General features: G+C 48.3%; 1 protein-coding gene across 1 annotated transcript in view; it reads left to right on the top strand.

Moving 5' to 3' along the window:
• TENM4 (teneurin transmembrane protein 4) overlaps positions 1-23,994 on the top strand; it is a 1,737,111-nt gene extending 1,713,117 nt beyond the window's left edge. Inside the window, 5 exon segments of the mRNA XM_064365345.1 lie at positions 1,787-2,022; positions 5,848-6,144; positions 7,597-9,211; positions 15,713-15,855; positions 18,477-23,994. Coding sequence (XP_064221415.1) covers positions 1,787-2,022; positions 5,848-6,144; positions 7,597-9,211; positions 15,713-15,855; positions 18,477-19,235 — 3,050 coding nt within the window. The 3' untranslated portion in view covers positions 19,236-23,994.
• Positions 23,995-24,815: the final 821 nt, after the last annotated feature.

The following is a 24,815-nucleotide window of genomic DNA, read 5'->3' as shown; positions in this document are numbered from 1 at the left end:
TTTTTGGAGCACTTATTAACTACAAAGCATATTTTCAGCATCTTACATTGTCCTGTTAAGCACTACCTCATCAGGTACCTCATACAGTACATCATATGCCTGGGAGGTAGGTATTACCGTCTCCCTTTTCCGAATGAAGGAAGTGAGAGGCACTGAGAGGTTAAGTAGCTTGCCCAAGTCACACACTTAATCGGGTATTTGGACCCAGACAAACAGGCTCTATAGAACCTATTCTCTTGACTGCCAATCTAAAAGCAAGGAGGCCCTATTGCAGGGCTGTGATCAGCACTAGAGAAGTTCACCCTGATGTGTGTGTCTGTGAGTGTGTGTCTGTGTATGTATATGTGAGAGAGAGAAAAAAAATGGGATGGTGGAGATACAGGAGGGACAAGAAACACACACAACTGTGGCTAGCACAGTGCCAGGCACATAAAACCAGTGACAGCTAACATTTATATAACACTGTATGCCAAGTACAGTTCTCAGCTGTTCATATTCATGATCTCACTCAACCCTCAGAGCATCCTGCAAGGCAGGGTACAATTATTGTCCCAGTGTACTGATGAAGCACCAGAGGCATGGGAGGTTAAGAACTTGGCCAAGGTCTTGCAGCAAGGCAGCAGCAGAGCTGTAACCTGAGCCGAAGTAGCCTGGCTCCAAAGCCAAGCTCTTAATCTCTGTGCCATAGTGCCTCTCGCAGCACGCACTCAAATATTGGAGAATGTGTTCATTAACGGAGCAGTGATTCCCACACGCCTCAGCTGCAAGACCACTGAGGAAGCCCATAGAGAGGCTAAGGGGTGTACAGGACAGGGAGTCATACATTTTGGCCAGTGGAACAGGAGAAGTTTCTGGTAAGAGATGACATTTTAGCAGAGCCTGGAGGGAGTCTGAAGCCAGCACTTACTGAAGAGGGGTGCGGTGCAGAGGAAACAGCCAAGGAAGGGCCAGAGACCGGAGAGTGCAGCGCAAACCCCGAGACAGTATTTTCATCTGTAGAAAGCAACTCTATATGCCTTTTACAGCTGAAATTTACTTTTCTCACCAGGAGTTTCCTTTAGTTAAAAATCTAAGTTAAAATGTTTTAAATCAAATTTAAAATTTCAAATCATATCTGTATTTAAATCATTGTCATATGTCTGTGACATGTTTATCACCCCAAAGAGAAATCCCAAACCCATTAGCAGCCACTCTACATTCCCCCTGCCCCTCAGCCTTTGGCAACCACTGTCTCTAGAGATCATTGCCTATTCTGGACAGTTCATATAAGTGAAGTCAGACAATATGTATAGCCTTTTCCATCTGACTTTTTTCATTTCGCATAACGTTTAAACTATATTTATATGCAGTGGTACTTATAATTGTGGAAAACTGGAATCAAATTGAATATCTATTTGAGGCTTGGTTAAATAACTTGTAGTATTTTCATATAGTAGAATATTGTATGATCATTAAGAAAAATGTTTATGAAAAATAATCAGTGACATAATACAATGATCAGTGAAAACTCTATAACTGTTTTAAAACTCATCTATTTTAAACTGTAAGGGCATTTGGAAATTTCTTAAAATCTACAAATATATAAAATATTTACGGTGGTTTTCTTTGGATACTGAGATTCTGGATGGTCTTCTCCATGTATTTTCCTTGTTTTCTTCAGTGATGATATATTGCTTTCATAGTTAGGAAAAGCATCCTAGAAAGTCCCCACCGCTACCTCTGCTGTCCACACACCTCCCTCCACCTTCGTTCCTTCTGAGCAGTCTGTGTCTGTCCTCTCCTGCAGACCAAGTCCGGAACAGCTACTACATCGGGGCCGACGGCTCCCTGCGGCTGCTGCTGGCTAACGGCATGGAGGTGGCGCTCCAGACCGAGCCCCACTTGCTGGCTGGCACTGTCAACCCCACCGTAGGCAAGAGGAATGTCACGCTGCCCATTGACAATGGCCTCAACCTGGTGGAGTGGAGGCAGCGCAAGGAGCAGGCTCGGGGCCAGGTCACTGTCTTCGGGCGCCGGCTGCGGGTGAGCAAGGCCTCTGGAGGCGGCTGTGTCCTAGGCGGAAAGGAGGAGGGTGAATCTGGAGAACTGGGCTATGTTCTTGAAATTCCCTGGGACCTCAGTTTACTTACGTGCAAAAGGAGGGAACTAAAGCAGGGAACCACATGTGATCAGAGGCCTTTGTATGTCTTTTTAGTTTTTACTTGTGGAAGGATTTCTGGCTTTGGTGTTAGACGGGTCTGAGTTGAATTTCCAGCTTACATTATTCCCTGAGTGAGTTTGGGCGGATTAGTAATCTTAGAGCCTCAATTTCATCATCTATAAAATGGGGAGAACAAGACTAATTTTAAAAGTTGCTATAAGGATTAGAAGTAATATATTAAGCATCTTAGAGTCTGACTCCAGCAAGTGGTCAGTAGCTACTCTTAGTGTTGTTATTGTATTATTTATTATTATTATTGTTATTACTATTGCTAACATGTCCCAAAATTCAGTTCAGCTACTTTGAACCTAAGCTACATTCTCCACTAGTTCCAGGCAGAGTTACCCATCCTAAATGAGCAAAGTGACCTCACCCGAGCCATCACTGCCGGGGCTGGCATCGTGGTCTGACATTCAGAGTGTTTTTGAATACGTGGATGCCCTGAGCCAGCTCCTTGTCTGCCTCACATCCCATGTTTCTGTACAGGTGGCCTCTGCCAGGGCCTGAGTGGCCAGCTGCTTTTCCCTCCAGCTTGAGAGCAGATGATGGGCAGAGAGAAAGTTAATGAACTAGCGGTGGCTTTCAGCACAGCCCCTTGCAGACTATGGGTGCTCAGGAGATATCTGCTGAGCTGAAACCAACTGCAGAACTGAGCTACATGTTCCTAACATTCCAGAAGCGACCTCATAGCAACACAGCTCAGTGTCTCTTAGGTCCCCTGCCCTTCAGCAAAGAAAGTTCACTGAATCCCCTCTTACAAGTGACACACCCGATGTCCAGAAAGAGAAAACAATTTCTCCAGAGCTGCATAGTGAGGTGGTGGTAAAGACTAGAAAATAGACCGGGCGCAGCGGCTCACACCTGTAATCCAGCACTTTGGGAGGCTGAGGCAGGCAGATTGCTTGAGGTCAGGAGTTTGAAACCAGCCTGGCCAACATGGTGAAACCCCATCTATACTAAAAACACAAAAAATTAGCTGGGTGTGGTGGCAGGCACCAGTAATCCCAGATACTCAGGAGGCTGAGGCAAGAGAATTGCTTGAACCTGGGAGGCAGAGGTTGCAGTGAGCCAAGATGGCGCCATTGCACTCCAGCCTGGGTGACAGAGCAAGACAGTCTCAAAAAAAAGACTAGAAAATCGGCCCACAGCAGCTACAGAAACATTAAGTGACTTACCCAATATCACACAACTAGAACCCAGAAAACCAGGTTTCGTTTGTTCCCTCAACAGCCAAGAGCTCTAGCGACTGTCCACTGTGGGAAACAGCCTTGCACTAGTTCCCTGAGGAAGGCCTAGCTGTCTCTGTTCTCTGCGGCCTCACTGAGCCCCCGCCTAACCCCCACACCCGCCTCATCCCCCTCACCCCCCCGTCTGAGTTAGTATAGAGCCCTGCATGCACCTCTGAGTGAGGCAGTGTCCTCAATGGGAAGTTTGACCTGGGTTTAATTCCTGTCTGTGCCATGTGGAGCCTTGAGCAGCTTCTCCGAGCCTCAGGTGCCTCCGCAGAAACAAAATAATACATTCAACGCGCCTAGCCCAGTGCTGGTAGACTCCAGGTGCTCAATAAATGACAGCGATTAGCATGATTAGGACTTCCTCTCTGCTGTGTGAACTGGACCAAAAGTTTCCCAGGCTTTAATTGGTCCCTCTCCCAGCCTGAGATTGATGGTGCTCTAGTCGGGTGGCCACGTCTACATGTCCTCCCAAATAAATGGCCACCCACAGTGGTGGCAGGTGGAATTAGAATGTTTGCTGGGTGTTCCTCCCATAATGGAGCTCATTTTTTATACAACTGGGAACTTTTTTAATAAAGAAAGAGGTGAAACAATCTCATTGCCGCCACTGCCGAGCACAGGACGCATTAGGCAGCTCCCCAGTGAGCTGTTTAATTTAATTTTATTAATTTTTCCAAAAAGGTACAGCTCCCCTTCACTAGAGATCCTCCAGGGATAAAGGGGGGCAGCTGGCTGGGTGGCACCACCCTGAGGGAGTCATAGGGGAACCTTCCAAAAGATACTTTAAAAATGCCTCTGTCATTGTTGGTGGCACAGCCCCTGTATCTTCCTGTGCCCTCTCTGCAAAGAACACAGCTTCAGCCTCCAGCGCCTCTGATTTTTCACGGGAATCATCTGCCACACTGTTTTTGCTTCTGCAATTGTGTTTGATTACCCCAGGGAAGGGAACCTTATTATAACCCGGCCATTCACCGCTAAAGTCAGCATCTTCATTATAAACCTTTATTTTCAAGGCCTTAGAATTTGTATGGGAGAAGGGGGAGACACACACATCTCACCTTCCTGGGATATGACCGTGATTGTTTGCTGTCATTTAACGAAAATAATTCCAACCATTTATTCAGTATCTTCTATGTGCACTCCACCGATTTATTTTCCTCAACCTTCACAACGACTCTTGTTACACAGAGTAAGAAATTGAGACTCAGAGATCTCAAGGTCGATAGAAAAGTTGGTCACAAAGTTGTAGCTAGAATCCTGGCCTTCATTCCTAGACCTGGACCCATTTTCTAACCATACAGAGCTCCAGAGGGCCTTTCATTGCCTCGGTCCACACATGCCATTTTGCATCATGTGACCTAATTATCTGCTTTCCTCTTGGGTCTTCCTTACCACTTCCTTCCTACTACTTACTACTTCCTTACTACTTATGCGATGACTAGTGGAAGAGACAGAAAATGTGCCATAAGAGACAGATGTCCCATCAGGCCAGACACCAATTAGCGGGAACCATTATTTTAGCTCCAGAATACCTGGCAGTGTTTCAGGGGCAGCCAGTGCCTACAGGGCAGATCCAAATATAGAAACAGGCCCTGAAGTATATTTCTTTATTAAAATATAAAAACTCTGACTTACCACTATGTCTGTGGGAGCCCTGTCTCTGACTCTGAAAGGAAACTGAACTGTGTGCTGACCTAGCAGCCCAGGTAGAGTTTATACAAGGCACTCCCTATCCTGAAGGCCGGCACAAAGTGCCTCAAAGCTAGGACTGTGTCCCCATTTGGCCCACAGCCGGAAGAGCCACCCCAGTGTCAGACACTCACTGCCTCCCAGCACCTCTGGGACGAAGAAGTCTTGGGTACTGACTGTGGCAGTCAAGAAGCCCTAATTGTAGTGGCAAGACAGGAGACACCCTAGAGGAGCTGGGAAGTCCAGAGCCCCCAGAAGGCTGGAATTGCTCAGAGGACCACTGAGTGTTTGGTGGCACGTCGTAGGGGTGAAAGTCAAGTCCAGACTCTGTCACTCACCAGCCCCGAGATTCGGAGTAAATCCCTTCACCTCCCTGGGCTTTGGTCTCCTCGGTATCTGGTGTGAAATAGATGGATCAGTTTCTTTGCTGGGCTCATTTGGTGGGTCTCTTTGGTCACAGCTACTGTTTGCACAACATAGGCACCGTCTTCATCCTCACAGCAGCCCTGTGCAACTGGCATTATTGTTCCCGTTTTATAGGTGAGGAAACTTCACGGAGCTGACAAATGACAGAGCCAGGACTCAAACCCATGTCTGTTGCTGCACAGAACCTGTGCTCCTGCCTCTACTCAAGAGCTTCCCAGCAGAGCTGAGAGCCACGTGGACCATCAGACCAAACTTCTCATGGTCCAGATTAATTTTCTCTTCCTACCCTTTCTCCAGGTTCACAACCGAAATCTCCTGTCTCTGGACTTTGACCGCGTAACACGCACGGAGAAGATCTATGATGACCACCGCAAGTTCACCCTTCGGATCCTGTATGACCAGGCAGGGCGGCCCAGCCTCTGGTCACCCAGCAGTAGGCTGAATGGTGTCAATGTGACATACTCCCCTGGGGGTCACATTGCTGGCATCCAGAGAGGCATCATGTCTGAAAGAATGGAATACGACCAGGCGGGCCGCATCACGTCCAGGATCTTCGCTGATGGGAAAACATGGAGCTACACATACTTAGAGAAGGCAGGTGTCTGTCTCCCTCCATCACTGGCCATGCCATACAGAAGGCCAATCATTCATGGCCAGGCCCAGCCTGGTGACCTCAGTGGGCTATATCTGACACATGTCTCCAAAAGGAAATGTTCAGGAAAATCTGCCACAGAGGGCAGGAGGTCCCAAGAGGTATCTGGATGGATTATGGTAGTAGCATGGCAGGTGGCGGTCCTAGGGCAGGAGAACATGAAAGACCCGCCTGATAGAGTAGAGGCCCAAACACTCACTGGACTTGCAGAGCAGGACTCAGGGTTCAGACCCAGGGCAAGGGTCTGCTTCCAAGTCTAGGGCACATGACACAATCCGTTCATGCAGAACCAGGCAGAAGCCTAGAGATCAGCACTTAGGCAGGAGGCACTTACTCCTGAGCTTCAAGAGCTGGGCATGGCCTTAGTAAATCTATTCTGCTATAGGTCAGAACTCATTTCATCCCAGGGGCTAAGAATCTGAAATGACCCAAAATCAAAAGTTGGTCTCCAGTTGGAGAAAATGGTAATTTTTCAGCATAAAGCCTCTAGGCCTGTTATCTGCTGATCTTTTCCTGAGAACAAGTGCACTTCATGCCCAGTTCTAGTACCCAGATCTCTGCTTCATTTCCTGACCCTGGTTACCCATCTGGGGCCTAGGCTTTGCTTGCTCTGAGGTGAGTCTCCCCTACCCAGTGCTGGGTGAGTATCCCCAAAAGTGATGTTCTGTACTAGTGCTAAGAGAGACCTTAGAGGTCATCCAACATACTGAAAAGCCAAACCCACAGAGGGGAAGAACTTTCCAAGGGCCACACAAGGAATCCATTGTTAGAAACCAGGCTCTCCCATTCCCATCACAGGTTGCCCTACCCCAAGGTAGGCATACAACCTGTCATTGTGCAGAAGCTTAAATGCCCTTCTCAAATGTGGTCTTCATGCTGTAAGCCACACGGAGTCAGCCGGAGCTGTTTAGCCCGTAAAAGAAATTGTCAGACTGTGTTTGGGGAAGCTCATTCTTGTCTGAGTAGGAAGATTGGTTTGAGAAGTCTAGGGCAAGGAAGCCAGGAGGGAGACTGCTGTACATATTTCAGGCCAAGGCTTCCCGACCACCCTCACAGCCCACCACACACGAAAGTAACCAGGTCTGTACTGCACAAAGGGGCAAACGCATGAGGCTACTCACCATAGGACAGCAAATGGCCTGAGTATCTGGAGGCCTAGGCCCTACCAGCGCCAAAGGCTGAGAGAAAGCCTCATCTTAGCACATCTGTAACCTATTTGTAGTATCCTGCGGCACTCCTGTTGAAAAGCTCTGCTTGGAGCATAACTCAAGAGAACCATGGAAACTCTAGATTCTTCCTGGGTGTTCATTCCTTCCCTTTAAGTCTCGGGTATGTAGCCCTACCCTTCCTCCTCACCACCCTCCTCTCATCTCTTGGTTTTCCTCTCCCTCCAGTCCATGGTGCTGCTACTACACAGCCAGAGGCAGTATATCTTTGAGTTCGACAAGAATGACCGCCTCTCTTCTGTGACGATGCCCAACGTGGCGCGGCAGACGCTGGAGACCATCCGCTCAGTAGGCTACTACAGAAACATCTACCAGCCCCCTGAGGGCAATGCCTCAGTCATACAGGACTTCACTGAGGATGGGCACCTCCTCCACACCTTCTACCTGGGCACCGGCCGTAGGGTGATATACAAGTACGGCAAACTGTCGAAGCTGGCGGAGACGCTGTACGACACCACCAAGGTCAGCTTCACCTATGACGAGACGGCAGGCATGCTGAAGACCATCAACCTACAAAACGAGGGCTTCACCTGCACCATCCGCTACCGTCAGATCGGGCCCCTGATCGACCGGCAGATCTTCCGCTTCACGGAGGAAGGCATGGTCAACGCCCGTTTTGACTACAACTATGACAACAGCTTCCGGGTGACCAGCATGCAGGCTGTGATCAACGAGACCCCACTGCCCATCGATCTCTATCGCTATGATGATGTGTCAGGCAAGACAGAGCAGTTTGGGAAGTTTGGTGTCATCTACTATGACATTAACCAGATCATCACCACAGCTGTTATGACCCACACCAAGCATTTTGATGCATATGGGAGGATGAAGGAGGTGCAGTATGAGATCTTCCGCTCGCTCATGTACTGGATGACTGTCCAGTATGATAACATGGGGCGAGTAGTGAAGAAGGAGCTGAAGGTAGGACCCTACGCCAATACCACCCGCTACTCCTATGAGTACGATGCTGATGGCCAGCTGCAGACGGTATCCATCAATGACAAACCACTCTGGCGCTACAGCTACGACCTCAATGGGAACCTACACTTACTGAGCCCTGGGAACAGTGCACGGCTCACACCACTACGGTACGACCTTCGCGACCGCATCACTCGGCTGGGTGACGTGCAGTACAAGATGGACGAGGATGGCTTCCTGAGGCAGCGGGGTGGTGATATCTTTGAGTACAATTCAGCTGGCCTACTCATCAAGGCCTACAACCGGGCTGGCGGCTGGAGTGTCAGGTACCGCTACGACGGCCTGGGGCGGCGGGTGTCCAGCAAGAGCAGCCACGGCCACCACCTGCAGTTCTTCTATGCAGACCTGACCAGCCCCACCAAGGTCACTCACCTCTACAACCACTCCAGCTCTGAGATCACCTCCCTCTACTATGACTTGCAAGGACACCTCTTTGCCATGGAGCTGAGCAGCGGTGACGAGTTTTACATAGCTTGTGACAACATCGGGACTCCTCTTGCTGTCTTTAGTGGAACAGGTTTGATGATCAAGCAAATCCTATACACAGCCTACGGGGAGATCTACATGGACACCAACCCCAACTTTCAGATCATCATAGGCTACCACGGTGGCCTCTATGATCCGCTCACCAAGCTTGTCCACATGGGCCGGCGAGATTACGATGTGCTGGCTGGACGCTGGACTAGCCCAGACCACGAGCTGTGGAAGCACCTTAGTAGCAGCAGCATTATGCCTTTTAACCTCTATATGTTTAAAAACAACAACCCCATCAGCAACTCTCAGGACATCAAGTGCTTCATGACAGGTAAGGCTCACGGCTCACTCAGGGGGTGGGACCCCATAAAGTGCTCTGGCTACCTAACAAGACTTAGTCTTCCTTGCGAAAACTGGCATAAGGTGACAGGAAACATTGACTTTCTCTCAGAGCAGCATTTTCCAAAGTCCATTTGAAGAAACACTAGTTCAGAAAATACTCTGGAAAAATGGTTCCAGCATCAAATAAATTTGTCAGGGTCACCAGCATATCACATTTTCATAGTACATTCCAGTTTATGATAAGATCTGGGAAGTTCTGGAAAGATGGACTATTTAACATATCTACCCACTATTTCTCAAACTTCTTTGACCATGAAAGCCCTTTTATCACCATGAAATCCTAATATCTAATTGGATACATCCCATGGATTATACTTTAGGAGTTTGTGACACACAGATCAAGCTGTTTGTGAGTCCTTGATAAGTTGGGTTAAGGTATGCCTTTAAAAAAAAATAGTTCTCAATTTGGGATGATGTAAGAACTGAGTGAAAGATCTACCATTTTGAAGCTATGACATGTTACAGAAATTATTTAACTGCCCTGAATTCCAGTTTCCTGATATGTAAATTGAAGTTAGAATATCTACCTTGACTCCAGTAAGTTAAATATGTGTATTATAAACCCTAGAGAAACCACTAAAAAGATAACTTAAAAAGAGTCCTAGCTAATAAGTCAACAGCGGAGATAAAACGGAAGACTGAGAAAATACTCAATCCAAAGAGGGCAGGAAAAGAGGGAAAAAAGAACAAGGAACATGTGGAACCATGGAAGCTAACACCTACTTCCCTGGTAGGTGGTTGCAAGGGTAAAATGAAATACATATTATGAGGCTCCCAGCACGGCGCCTGGCTCATTTTGGTTCCCTTTCCTTTACCCTCTGACTGGAAAAGTGAGCTCTGCCTTCCACTACAGTGAAACCAACTTGAGTATAAAGTGTCCTAGGGTCCCACAGGCAGGGATGTCTCCAGCAGCCACAGCCCTCCCAGCAAGCAGCTAGTCCCAAGTTACCACCGAGGCCCCCAACCCCACAGAAAGTGGGTGGGGGTTTGGGTAAAGCCCACCCTTTTTACATCAGAGTTTGTGGCAGGCAAAAATTCCCAACTTGCAAAGCCAGTAGTCTCTCCCCTCTTTTGTCTTGTGATTCAATCCTCTTGCCCTCTTTTGTGGCAGTTTCCTTCATCCTACAAGTGCCTTCTCTGTGCAGCCACTGTTTTAGGCATTGGGGATAGAAAGATGATCCCTACCTTTCGGGAATTCTCACTGAAAGAAAAGAGACAGGCAACTGCTGTCAAGAGGGGAGGACCATGACGAAGGTTTTCACAGATGGCCACTGAAGCCACCTGCTCTGCCCAGGGAGTTCTGGGAAGTCTTCACGAAGCAGCTGACATTTGAGGCCAGCTCCTGAGTGGGTGTTCACCAGGTAATGGGGGAGAAAGGCATTCCAGAGAGAGAAGGCAGCACATACAATATAGAAGTGTAAAGGGGCAACATGAGAGCTCACGTGAATGCCCCTTACAGACGTGGCTTCCCAGCTCCCAAACTTGGTGGCCCCCACCTGGACCCTGTTTCTGCTGACAGCAGTAGGAGGATTCCTTTTTCAAGAAGAGTTCCACATTGTCACACATTGACAGCAGGCATCCCAAGCATAGGAAAGAAGGGAGAACAAGGTGGTGGACAGGTGTGATGAAAACAGACTTGGGGCCTTTGGATAAACATGAATATCCTAACAGCGTTTCACAGCCTTCACCATGCTCAACTTGGCTGCTAGTTCTAGAGAAACTTGACAGATTGAGATGACATTTCCATTACATCTGTCTGCATTAAGCACACCCCCTGCCTCACCCTCCAATGAGTTTCCTGTGAGATGTCTTGGCAGGTTACTGTAGCTGAAAAAAATATGGTGCAATAGGAAATGTACTTTTCTATCAAAAAAAAAAAAAATCATTGCATCTTGCCAAAATATTACTCCCTCCTCCTTTTTCTTTGTACACCACCATATACATATGGTCTCTTTCCAGAATAGCACTATCATGACTAACTCTGTGCTATCTGGCACTTGGCAGATATGCTCTCCTTTAAACTTTGCAACAATTGTGAGATCACCATCATTATCTCCATTCTGCAGATGAAACTTCAAATGTCGTTTGAGGGTCCGATGAAGGGTTTGCCCAAGGTCACACAGATGTAACCACAGAGCTAGGACTGTAATCCACAGCCGTCCGACTCCAGAACACTCTCCACTGCAGTCATGCTGGCCCCCAAAGGCAGCTTCTAACAAAGTGACCAACCACCAAGGAGCACCTGACATTTTCCTTTTGGGTTCCATATTCCAGTCAGTTAAATCCAGCAAATAGTAATTATTTATACCTAGTCCATGCCAACCCTGTACTAAGGATCCAGAGAGGAGTGAGGTATAATACCCACCTTCATAGATCACAGGGTCCAAGATAGCTTTTCTGAAATTTCTTTGACTGTGAACCCACCATAAGAAAAAGATTTTCCATTGCAGTAAAATACTAAGACAAAAGGTTTGCAAAAGAATACTTGAGTGTGATGCACTCATTTTCTAGTCTAGTCTGTTCCATTTCAATAAAAATGCTGGTCATGATTCACAAAATTGATTTCACTACATAGTAGGTCATATCCCACAGTTAGAAAACTCATGGTGTGCAAAGAAGAGATTTCATATAAGCAATTATAAGTTTTTAGCAAATGTAGAAAGATTTGCAATCATTAATAAGAACCAAGATACTATTACTTCTTACCAAACCTTACATCTTAGCATCCAGGTGGACTACTTACGTCTTCATTCACATCCAGCAACAACAACAAAAGACCATCTTTTCTTCCCAAAAATTTTTTCAAGGGTCCTGAGATGTAGTCCACTGAGACAGGCTTAGGTCACAGGACAGTCCCGGAAGCGCTTTGTGGCTGGAGAGAAAGAATGCACTGATTGGCTTAGCCTAGGTCACATGTTAAGCCCTTAGGTGGAGTCAACTTTCCTAAAATTATATTAATACTCCAGAAAGGAAAGAGAAGGCAGAATGGGATGCTGGGAAGGCAACCAAAAAATGTCTACTACAGATATATCGTGTACATCATTGCACTCAATCTTCACTTGATGCTTGTGAGATGGGATCTCTGACCCCATTTACAAAGGAGGAAAGTGAGGTTCTGAGGTTCACAGAGCTTAAGTAAATGGCCCACTAACAAGCGGCAAGTCTGGGTTAGAACTCTGCTCTGATCCCAAAACCCTCATTCTTGGATTCAAATACACTTGGTAAAGAACAAAACCGCATACATGAAAGAGATTATTGGCCAGGTGCAGTGGCTTATGCCTATAATCCCAACACTATGGGAGGCCAAGGCAGGCAGATCACTTGAGGCCAGGAGTTCAAGACCAACATGGTGAATTCCGTCTCTACTAAAAATACAAAAATTAGCTGGGCATGGTGTAATCCCAACTACTCAGGAGGCTGAGGCAGGAGGATCACTTGAACCTGGGAGGCAGAGGTTACAGTGAGCCAAGTTCGTGCCACTACACTCCAGCCTGGGTTACAGAATGAGACGCTGTCTCAAAAAAAAAAAAAAAAAAGAAAGATTATTGTTGCTTACATTTTATCACTTACCTGTGCAACACCAAATTCTATGATGAATTGGTAAAGAGGAATTTTTAACTTGAGGGAAATATCTACTTCTGATAGGGTAAGAAGGAAGAGTAAAATTCCCAGCTCTTCAGAAGAACACTGTAGAAAAACGTATGAATAAATTCATTTTCAGCATTTTTCCTAAAGGCATAATTGGAAAATTTTCCACCTTCCATCACTTGTAATTAAGGCCCAGCCCTCTTCTCAGCCCCGTAGTTTCCTGAGAATTTGCAGTATTCCTTATAGAAGCTTTCCTTTGCAACTACAATTCAGATGCAAGTTCTTAGCCTCAGGCAAAATGGCTTTATTGGGTGTTTTTTCCTCCTGTTCTGTTTGTTTTAATTTCCCAAAAACCATCTGCCAAGATTTATAGAATCAAAGACTCTTGAAAACTCAGTGAGAAGAGGGACTTTGAAGAAAAGTTATTCCAAGCTCCTTCTGTTACAGATGAGAAAATGGAGGTCCTGGGATGTAGAACCATGGGTTGGGGGAAAATAGAGAAAATCTTCTGTGAGCCAGGCACTGAGCTGTATTCTTCAAAATACGTTAAATCTGCCAGGCGCAGTGGCTCACATCTGCAATCCCAGTAATTTGGGATGCCAAGACAGGCAGATTACTTAGCCCGGGAGTTCCAAACCAGCCTGGACAACATTAAATCCAGTAATTTAGGTATAAGCTTAGAATAGTTCTTACCACATGATAACTGCCCCCAAATGGTAACACTGTTATTCTTCTCCAAAAAAGTATGGTTAAAACCATTTCTATTGTCAATATGCAGATAAGGAAACTAAATCTCGAAGAGATTAAGTAAACCGTCCGAGTTCACACAGTTTGTAAGTTGGGGAGTCAGAATTTGGACCTGGGTTTGTCTCGCCTCAGCTGCGGTGTTCTTTCGCTTCTGTGATCTTGCCTAGTAAGGCTGAAACAAGTAGAACCTGGCTCCGAACTTCCCTTTCTACCACCACCCCACCTCAGTGCCACCAGGTTGCACACTCAGGAGAGGGGCCCTGCCTGGGACAACCAGAAAACAAAGCAAAGGCAAACATGAGGGTCTTGAATTGGGGTAGTAACGTGGGACCCAGTGGTGACAGGGACACAGATCATTCCCACCAATAGGATGAACTCAGTGGGTGGCAGGTGGCAATTTTGCCTATACCTGTGTCTTAGTCTGTCTTATGCTGCCACAGAGGAATACCTGAGCACGGGTAATTTATAAGGAAGAGCGGTTTACTAGGCTCACAGTTCTGCAGGCTGTATAGCATGGCACCCACACGTGCTCAGTGTCGGGAAGCTTTTACTCATGACAAAAGCAAGCGGAGCCAGTGTGGCCGCAGTGAGAGAGGAAGCAAGAGGGAAGGGAGGGGCCCATGCCCTTTTAAACAACTAACAGAGCAAGAATTCACTCTTTACCTCGGGGAGGACACCAAGCCATTCATGAGGGACCTGCCCTCACGACCTAAACTCCTCCCACCAGGCCCCCTCCAACATTGGGGATCAAATTTCAACATGAGATTTGGAGGAGACAAATATTCTAACTATATCAGCCTAGAACCTAAACAGGACCTCTGTGATCAGAGTTCTATCTCCACTGGAAAGAAGCCAAAGTCAGGCTTGGCTCTGAGACTGAACTCAAAATCCTTCTTCCCCAAGACTTTAAATTCTTAGTCCCTGGTTGACATCTGCTTTGGCATCTTCAGCTATGCCTTTCTGAGGAAGGCTGATCCATGCTGGGAAACAGGCTGTCTGTCTGTCTGTCTGTCTGTCTGTCTCTGGCCCCAGTTTGCCTCCCACCTGCCATCTGAGGCTCTTCTTGCTCCAGCCACAGTCATCCTTTCTGGCTCTTTCTCAACCTTGCTGAGCTGCTCTCTGGTTAACTGAACACTCCCTGCACCCACACCTTCCCTCTCTAGGCCTTGACTTGTACAGTCATCTTCGCTTGAAGTGCCCACTTCATCTCTGCCAGTGCCTGACGAAAATGACACGGCTTTCAGTGTCTGGCTTAAATGCCACCTTCTGCATGTGGTCTTGGTCAGCCTGTCTAAATGAAAGCCTTCCGCCTTCCTCTAATCTTTTTCCTTGTATCAAAGTTATTCATGCCCATGTCTCATCTCTCCTTCAGGGTTCTCAGCATGCAAGATGAGGGTCTGAGTGACACAGTCCTGGGCACATAGAAGACCCTCAGCAACAGTGGGCCGGGTGACTGGTCCTCTTCATTTCCTCATGTCCTGGAGAAAAGGAAGGGACAGGGAGGTTGTGGCATCCTTGGGCTGTCAGAGTAAATAAAAGGTAGAAGCAGAGGGAAGACTCTCTGATCTCAGCCTAGGCCATCTCTGTGACCCGTGGACCTTTGACCCTGAAGCTCTAGTCACTGCACCAGCGGGTGGGAGAGTAGGGGAGTGTTTCTTAAGTGAATTGTCTCTTTACAAGTCAGTCATGAAAATCTTCCCTTTTGGTGGGTCTGGATGTCCTTTCTAAGTGTCTCCTATGGATGTTGGGGTGAAAGGGAGGGATCTTCATCTGTCAACAGCTGCCCCTGGGTAAGAAGCTAGAGGTCCTGGGAGTTAAAGTGAAAATAGAAAAGGAAATCTGGAAACCTAGGTTGTATTTTAGTGTCATCACTCTTGGGTATATACTTGGGATGGGGATCGCTGGGTCCCAGGAGTACATTGGCTTTCATAGAGTGAAACCATTTTCCAAAGTGTACATAGCAGTTGAGTCTCCCACCAGCAGCAATCCACACCCTCACCACCCCCTGCAGCTGACTCTAGGCTGTGTGATGGGGATGGGTGGCATCTGAGGTCCACTTAATCCATGGAGATGTTTCTGCTTCCCTCCCATCCAGATGTTAACAGCTGGCTGCTCACCTTTGGATTCCAGCTACACAACGTGATCCCTGGTTATCCCAAACCAGACATGGATGCCATGGAACCCTCCTACGAGCTCACCCACACACAGATGAAAACCCAGGAGTGGGACAACAGCAAGGTAATTCCTGCGCAAGGCTGCCACTCCTCAGGACACTCAGACGTTACAGGAGGGGGTCCCTTCAGCTTTTCAGAAAAGCGTGGGCCAATGAGAGATACCAGTGTGGTGCCTCCACAGTGCCTGGCAGACTGTTTAACAACTGCTTAGTAACCCCACCACCAGGAAGCTGCTGGGGACGCAGCCATGACCACACATAGATACTTACCGGCTGCAGTAAGGAGCTTTGTGTGTTACGCTGAGTTTGGAGTTCCACAAAAATGATAAGCCTTTGTCACTATCCAGAACAAAAGCGCAGGGAGAGAAGATGGTTCTAAATAAAAATATGTCATTTTCCAAGCACTTCGGTGCACCTGGCCTTATGTGAGTTACTCTATGTAACTCACAAAGATCCCACAGCCGTCTTGTTCTCATTTTACAGATTGGTGCCTGAGGCTTTCCCAGTGCCACACAGCAAGTCAGGGGTAGAGCTGGGATTCAAACCCAGATGTGCCTGTCTGTATCCTCTAGCTGACTACAGTGCCTGGCTTACTGTCGGTGCTCAAAAACACTCACTTTCTCTTGTCTTGCTTTTATAACCCAATTTCAAAGACTCAGAATTATATAGCTGGAAAGGTCTTTAAAAACAGTCTCATCCCACCCGCTCACTTCATGCATTCATTTGCTCATCTCTCCCCTCCCCACTACCCCAATCCATTCATGAATTCTCTATGAGAAGCCGACTCTGTGCCAAGCCCCATGCTGTGCCCAGTGAACACAGGGATGAATCAGGCAGAGACCAAGCCTTCAAGGGATGCTTGCCCAGGGGATGACAGACTAAGGAGGAAAGCAGGGTTGCCAGATGGTGTGCTGCTGGTGGTCAGAAGCTTTCACATCCCTATTTCTTACTCCAGACTGATTCCTTTAGGCCTCAGCACAGCTATCTCCTAACAGACCCTGGAGCATGGGATTCTGCTCCCCTGTACGCTGGTGGCACTTCCCACACTGTATTTGAATGCCTCTTTCTTGTCTCTCTTCTAGATTATGAGCCCCAGGAGGGTAAGTACTGGGTCTCATTTAGTACCCAGCATACAGGATAGCACACAATAGATGCATGGAACACTTTTGCTAGATAAATAAACGGCTGAAAGAAGTAAACAGCCCAGACATTTCCCCATTTTACAGATGAGGGGACCAGGGTTGGAAAGCAGCAGAATGCGGTGGAGAACCACGTCAGCCTGGCCCCGGAGCCCATCATCTTTCTGCTGCCCCAGCCCTCTCCACTTCCCACCACCCCCAGGCCCCAACCAAATGTCCTGGCATTTGCTCTTCCCAGGGCTGAGCACTGCAGTACAGCCCTTCCTCCCCCACCAGGCTCTTTTCTGCACTCCAGAGAGCCCCGGTCTCTGACTGCCTGTCTGCCAACCTCGCCTGTCAATGAATTATTGATTTCTGCCCTTGGCAAGCATCGGAGATCTTTGTTGTTGAGCACTCTAGCTTTCGTGAAACTCTAGGAAATAATTGTTCACAGACAGGGTTCTATTAATTATAAAGAGGACTTAATTTCAGTGAGAAGCCGATGGGCCTGTTGCTAAAGCCATTTCCCTAACTTGCTGATAAGGCCCTGGAGCCTTCCTGAGTGTGGCTTCTCCAAGCTCCCTGAGCCACAGGAGGGACAGGTAGATGATACGCCAAGCTGGCAGGGCCCAACCTGTCCCCCAAAGCAGCCAAGAGGAGGAGCACCCCAGGAGCCCCAAGGAAGCACGGTGGGGCAGAGGCCCTCCTTGGAACTGAGATGTAAATGCAGTGGAGAGCAGTGAAGCAGGTGGGAGGGTTAATACCCAGTCACTGCCTCTCACCGTGTTATACCTTCTTGCCAAGATTGCATTTCTTGCCATTCCTCCATCTGACAGCACCCCACCACCCCCACCCATCCTTCAGGTCCCAACTCAAGCCTGAGCCTGTCCTCAATCCTCACCTCCTCCACCTTCAGGCCAAGGGTCTTCTCAGCTTTGTTTGCTCATTCCTGCTCCAGCGGCCCTTGAAACTGAATCTCTAGAATTGGACAGACCTGGATTTGAGTGTTGACTTGTCATTAGTTGTATGTGAACCAGTGACAACCTCTTTGAGCCTCAGTTTCCTTAGACATGAAATTGGAGTGATAACAGCACCTACCGTATAAAGTGATTGTGAAGATCACTGAGATCATCCGTGGTAATTATTTGGCTCAAACATCAAGAAATGTTAGCTATGGCTATCACTAGTTCCTCTCTTAGGCCACCAGATCACATTTGACTGTGATTATTGTTGTCATGTCTGTCTTTCTCCACTAAAGGATGAGTTCTTTAAGGGCAAGGATGATGTCTGATTCGTTTTTGTGTCTCCAGTGCTCAGAAAAGGATCTGGCACAGATTGGATGCCCCATGAACAGTTTCTAAATAGAAGGGTGGGTGAATGGACAGATGAAGGTCAGCAGATGTTCTGACCTTCTGGTGACCACCTGGATGTTCTGGTGGTCAGCAGTAGAGCTACGTGCCGCAGGTTAATAAATATGTGTGGTTTTGACTTCATTATTTAGGCTGATTCTCCAGGCTCTCAGGGTTTTTCCCCTTTGTCTTACTCTGTCTCTCACTCTCCCCCATCAGTCTATCCTCGGGGTACAGTGTGAAGTACAGAAGCAGCTCAAGGCCTTCGTCACCTTAGAACGCTTTGACCAGCTCTATGGCTCCACGATCACTAGCTGCCAGCAGGCCCCAAAGACCAGGAAGTTTGCATCCAGCGGCTCAGTCTTTGGCAAGGGGGTCAAGTTCGCCTTGAAGGATGGCCGAGTGACCACAGACATCATCAGTGTGGCCAACGAGGATGGGCGAAGGGTTGCTGCCATCTTGAACAATGCCTACTACCTAGAGAACCTGCACTTCACCATTGATGGGGTGGACACCCATTACTTTGTGAAACCAGGGCCTTCAGAAGGTGACCTGGCCATCCTGGGCCTCAGTGGGGGGCGGCGAACCCTGGAGAATGGGGTCAATGTCACTGTGTCCCAGATCAACACAATGCTCAATGGCAGGACTAGACGCTACACAGACATCCAGCTCCAGTATGGGGCACTGTGCTTGAACACACGCTACGGGACAACGTTGGACGAGGAGAAGGCACGGGTCCTGGAGCTGGCCCGGCAGAGAGCCGTGCGCCAGGCGTGGGTCCGCGAGCAGCAGAGACTGCGGGAAGGGGAGGAAGGCCTGCGGGCCTGGACAGAGGGGGAGAAGCAGCAGGTGCTGAGCACAGGGCGGGTGCAAGGCTACGATGGCTTCTTCGTGATCTCTGTCGAGCAGTACCCAGAACTGTCGGACAGCGCCAACAACATCCACTTCATGAGACAGAGCGAGATGGGCCGGAGGTGACAGAGAGGGCCAAGGCCCGGACTTCTTGCCAAAGACAGCTACTCTTCTGTGGCCACATACCTGACTGTGTTGTACTTTAAAAAAATGATTTTTTTAACAAGTGCAGAAAACAAAAAGATACTGGTTGCATTGTAACTCATGCAACATCCTTTTTTTTAGAAAAGAGAAACACAAATTTGGCCTTCACACATTTTTTGCAAAGAACAGGAGGTATTTTTTTCTGTCGTGTGATCACAATGAAAACTTGATTGTCATTTGTTCCCTTTTTCCTTGAGGATTTTTCCCTTGTCGTTTGGGGTATGTATCTCCTCTCTGAGACGCATCTCCTGGGGTGTGTCCTCGTCTGTCCCTAGGTACCCAGTGTGATGTGGGACATGAATGTCTGTGCTAACTTGTCTCTTGTGCAACCCTTTCTTCTTCAACTGGGGTCGGGCAGGAGTGAAGGGAGTGATGGGCCAGCACAACACACCTTCCGAGGGGGCCTGGGAGGACCCGAGGCACCTTGGCTGGGCTCCTGCAGAAGAGTGGTGGGTTTCCTCTCACCGTGCTCTGTGCCTCCAGAGGACCACAGATGGCTTCATCTTGCTCCAGGGAATTTCATGGTGTTGTTCAGCACCTTTTTTAAGCTGCCCTAAACTCCTGTCCAAGCTTTCTATTTTGATGCGAAATGAGACCCCCTGCCCCTTTTGCAAATCTTATGTAGTTGTCGGTGCCACCACCATGCTGGGATAGAGAAAGTGTCTCCCAGGTCCTTTCCCCCAGACCGGTGACATAACGTCCCGGGCTCAGCGCCCCATCCTCCCAGGAGGGAAAGCACCCAGGATGTCTGTGAGTGGTTGGTCCTCCATGATGTTCCTGTTCATCTCGTCCTCTCTCCCAAAGCCAGATGTGAGAACCAGCACTGCACAGCAAGCCCTCAGTGTGGGCACCATGTCCACGGAAGGGAAGGCCACCCATGGCAAAGGGATGGCAGTGGTGACGAGGGTACTAGTCTGCCTTCCGAGGTGAAGCCTACTCTCTATGACTTTGAGTATCTTGCCTCCACTGCCCAGCTGCCACCACTGAGACGCAGGAATGTGGAGGGAGGTGCTTGGTGGCCTTTGATTCTGGAAAAATGCTTAAAAAAAAAAACAGCCAAAGAGAGGAAGGCATGAGTCAAGCATCCTTCTAACCAGCTCCTGAAGTCCCATTTGCCTCCATGTACAAGCTGATTGCAGAGCTGGAATGGGGCAGGATGGGCTTCCAGGACATTTCTTAAGTTCTGAAACAGCTTTCCCTCCAGAGAAGCCCAGTCAGGGTGTTTTTTAGTGACAGGAAGAAAGGAGGACAGAGCTGATGTGGTGTGGCCTGCCCATGTCATACAACGGGTAGTTCCCAAGGTAGGTTCCCGTGGATCTGGGAGGCCAGGCTAGCGTGGTTCCTGTGAAGACCTGTGCGCCTGTCATCAGGGAGGGGCCTGAGCCCTCTCAGGAGCAGGGACAGCACCCCCACAGCAGGCTGGGGGAGCAGTGAGGGCAGGGGGAGCGTCACAGCCAGAGCTGGGAGCCCCTTGTTCAAGGATCCCATTCCTGGTTCATCCACCTAATTACCATTGTCATTACCACTCACAAGAGGATCTGGGAGACGGGAGGGAAAGCCAAATGCTTCCTTTTAAGCTGGGCTTCTTAGAAAATGGAACTTTTATGGGTTACATTTACATTAAGTGTGGAAAATGAATTCTGAGTCTGAGCTATTCCCCGTGGAAACCTTGTTGGACTGATAAGCTCATGGCACCTTTATAGCCTTACTCACAGAGTCTTCAGAATATTACACAAGTTAATGAAACCGAGAAGGTCTCTGACTGCATGAGAATCGGAGCAGCATATAGTCTGGGTTCTGCCTGGCAGAGGGAGGCATCCAAAGCTTCTCCGGAGAGGAGATGTCGCCTTACGTCATCCCACTGGGATTAGAGGATGTGTTTCGCTAAGTGCTCTTCCTGTTTCCAAAAAGTCACACTGCCGCAGCAGTGCGCCTTGGCCTGCCTGTCCACTGGTTGCCCGTTGCCCCTGGATCCAGAGCTCTACTGAGTCAGATACAGTGCTCCCCAGGTCTGCTGTGTGAGACATGAGCTGGAGATGGGGGCTCCCATATGGCAGGATCGTTCTTGGATGAGATGGAAAACAGTTTGGCCTAAAGAACATGAGTTTTATTCTTCAGAAGGGACTTAGGCCTCTCAGAATGTACTCTTCATACCAAGGGCCCTTGGGCAAAGCACTCCTGCCCAGTTGATCAGTCCCATCCTGGCTGGCCGACATCAGTGAAGACCTGCTGGATATCTGCTCAGAGGTCAGAGACAGCATGTGGTCCACAGGAACCAGGTCCCTACGCCTCCCCCACCCCCTGTCCCTCCTCCACAGCCCCATCCCCAAAGGAACAGGGTGGACTTCTACAGATCAGAACCGGAGAATTAATGGGTCTTTCATTTCTTTTTTTTTTCCCCATGGAGATGGGGTCTCACTATGTTGCCCAGGCTGGTCTCAAACTTCCGGCCTCAGGTGACCCACCTTGGCCTCCCAAAGTGCTGGGGTTACAGGTGTGAGCCACTGCACCTGGTCTGAGTGTTTGTTTCTTTAAAGGAGCTTATAGTTTTCCTGGGCTACATACCACCATAGCAGCTCAGTTTCTGTGGGGAGAGAAGTTGAAGGATCCCGAAGCTTTAGAGAAAGGATCTCAGCTGTGGCACAGGCAGTGTTACGTAACTCACTTTCACATTGGCGCTGTTGTATTGAAGATGGTGCTTCTGGCCTTGGCACTTTTGAGTTGGTTTCCATTTGGGCTGCAGGTGACTCATTGCCTCCCCTCTCGAGCTGTCCTGCTGAGACCAGCAGTTCCAACCCCATGGCAAGGGAGGGTTTAAAGTCCTAAGCCAGGGTTCCCTGTGCCTACATAACAGGCTCTAAGCATCAACTCCCATCCTGAGCGCACAGGCCCTTCTGACACTAGCCAGCCAAATCTGTTCATTCATTCGAGTGACCAGACCTCCCTCACCTGCCCAGCTGTATGATCCTACAGGACACTGGCCTCTGACCCCAGTGAAGGTTTATTTTCAAACAGTTCCTGCCTTCTCTCCTGCCCCACACAGCTGCCAACTGGTCCTGCATCCTCAGCCCCTATACCACCACCTTAAATAGGACTTTACTGATTCCCCAACTTTTTTTTTGTAGGATGAGATTTCCTTTTTACCCTCTGCCCTCCACTCCAAACAGACATTGCTGGAGGACAGAGCTAGGACAACTGGAGGAAGGGGAAGTCATGTCAGTCAATTACTCCCCTGCCAGCCTCTGATCCTTATCTCTCAGAATTGTTGGCTGAGAATTAACCCAAGGACCACACCAGTGCCTGATTTCTACTTAGTGATAGAGAATTGGAAACAATCCCTAAGAAACTTACCGAGGGTGAGAATGGCCAGGAGGTGTGCGTCCAGATAACCAGGAGGGGGCACAGAAGAGGCTGGAGAGGCAGACTGGGCAGTGTTTTATAAACACAGAACACAGAATCAGAATTTTAAAAAAGAAGAAAAACAAATCTCAGCTGTGACTTTAAAGTATCACCTTGATAGATGGCAGGGATTTCCATTATGGAAAGACAAGGCTTTCAATGTGATATCTTAGAATGCCGTTTTGCCACTTGCAGCCTTGTATTTGTGGTGGCCACGTGGTGAGGGTGGTGATGCTGAGCTTTCTGCCCAGGAGAATTGAGCTATCGAGCTCTCAGCAGGCCCCAGGCTTGGGGATTTGAACATCCACTGCTCAGAGTCCAGGCTATTCTCCACTCCTCACGGCAGCCACTAAGCTCAGGAGCCGGTCCTGGCCCAGAGACACATCTCCTGAGGGATCCCAGAAAGAACCCAGTCTCTCCTTTCCCTTGGGGTCCTCGTTAGGACGAAAACCCTCTGTTAAGGCACATCATTCCCAGCTAGTTTATACACTTGTCTATATTTTATTGGAGGAAATGGAATTAAAAAAGAACTCTGCAGTTCAAGACCCTTTCATTTAATCTTCCAAAAACAGCAAATTCATTTTAAAGACTCATTGCTGATAGAAACTTTATCCTCTCCAGCCTTTACATTTGCAGAAACCATCCTTGTGTACTTGACTGCCCCAGACAGTGGTGACTCTTAGGTTTCATTATGAATGTGGAGGATCAGAGTGGGGGGAGGATCAGAGTGGGAAGCCCGGGTGAGTCCCAATGTTGTGTTTCTTACCCTCTCTGGAATGCCAAAGGCAAGGTACTAGCTGACCTCCTGGTCCCCAAGAAAATGTGATTTATTCTGAGGGCAAACTGCCAAGGGAGGACTCAGCCTGGAGCAGCTCGGCCGTCCTGGCAGGAGCTGAGCCACAGGTGTCTGGCGGGGTCCCAGCGGCGCTGGATTCACCCAACACCAGAACCCCACTTTTCTAAATCCACCTGTTCTGAGGACCTCTGAACCCACAGCTTCGGCAAAAGGAGTCTGTACCAAGCTGCCTCTGGACGACCAACACTAGAGACTCTGGCCTTACCATGTGGAAATCGTTTTCCTGAAGTCTGGAACTAATTTTGAGAAGTTTTTTTCTCAACACTTTTGTGTTTCTAACATTGTATCTTGACTGTGTAAATACCAACAAGGCTGTAAATAAATGCAGATGTAGATACCTTCTAGAAAAAAAAAAGCATAAAAACAAAACCAGAAGTGATCCCGTGTAGCCTTCGTTGACAAATAAAAGACTATTTTGTGTTTAAAGGTGTCTGGTGGCCTTTGTTTGGAGATAGAGGCTTCCTCTTGCCAGTCCCAGCCCTGAGCCATCCTGGATTTGGGCTTCCCTGCTTGCTGCTATCAGGATGACCTGGGAGAGTCCTGGGTCCTAGGCCCCAGGATCCCTCTTAAGCCCTCTAGACCACAGCTCTGTCTAGAGGGATTTCCAGAGGGTCTCTAAGACCCTGAGGCTTGACCTTGTAACTGCATGAGAGGATAAATATCACAGCTCCTCTGACATCGCTAATGCATCATGGCTCTCCCGTCCCACTGCTGCCCTCATTCAAGACAAGCTGAAGGGGCCAACGAACCCAGCCCTCTCAGAAGAGAGAGCCTTGCTCCACCGCTAGGCACACAGAGTCATCCACCACGCCACTGCCTTCCACAAGGGATGTGAGCGGTTGCACTTTAAAAACAAATGACTGTATATTCATCATACAAATAATTGTAACTACATAATGCACTTTAGGAAAAGAGAAAGGAAGAAAATTCTTTCGGGCTTCCTCTCTCCTCGCCCTGTGTGTTCTTAATGTTGTGTTATTTTTTATCTAAGGTGTTGTCGTCACAGCATACAGGTCATTTTGCACCCTGCTTTTCTCACTTAACCTCACGTTTCACCTATCAGCCCTAGGAGTCAGGGATGACAGCTGGTCTCTTGAAAGCTTACATGTGCTAAGTCCAGCTCCCTGGTGTGAATGGCAAACCTTATGAAAATTCAAATAATTGTCCTTTGAGGACAGGAATTAGAGTAGAATTTATCCTCTTTCTCCCATCAGCCTCAGGGCTGGCCACCACCAGGTCCTCAGGGA

This window comes from Aotus nancymaae, unplaced genomic scaffold (assembly GCF_030222135.1).
Source record: "Aotus nancymaae isolate 86718 unplaced genomic scaffold, 86718_ANA_hifiasm-v0.15.2.pri h1tg000059l, whole genome shotgun sequence".
Taxonomy (NCBI): domain Eukaryota; kingdom Metazoa; phylum Chordata; class Mammalia; order Primates; family Aotidae; genus Aotus; species Aotus nancymaae.
Note: the sequence above shows the minus strand (reverse complement) of the source record. Positions and strands in the feature narration are given on the sequence as shown.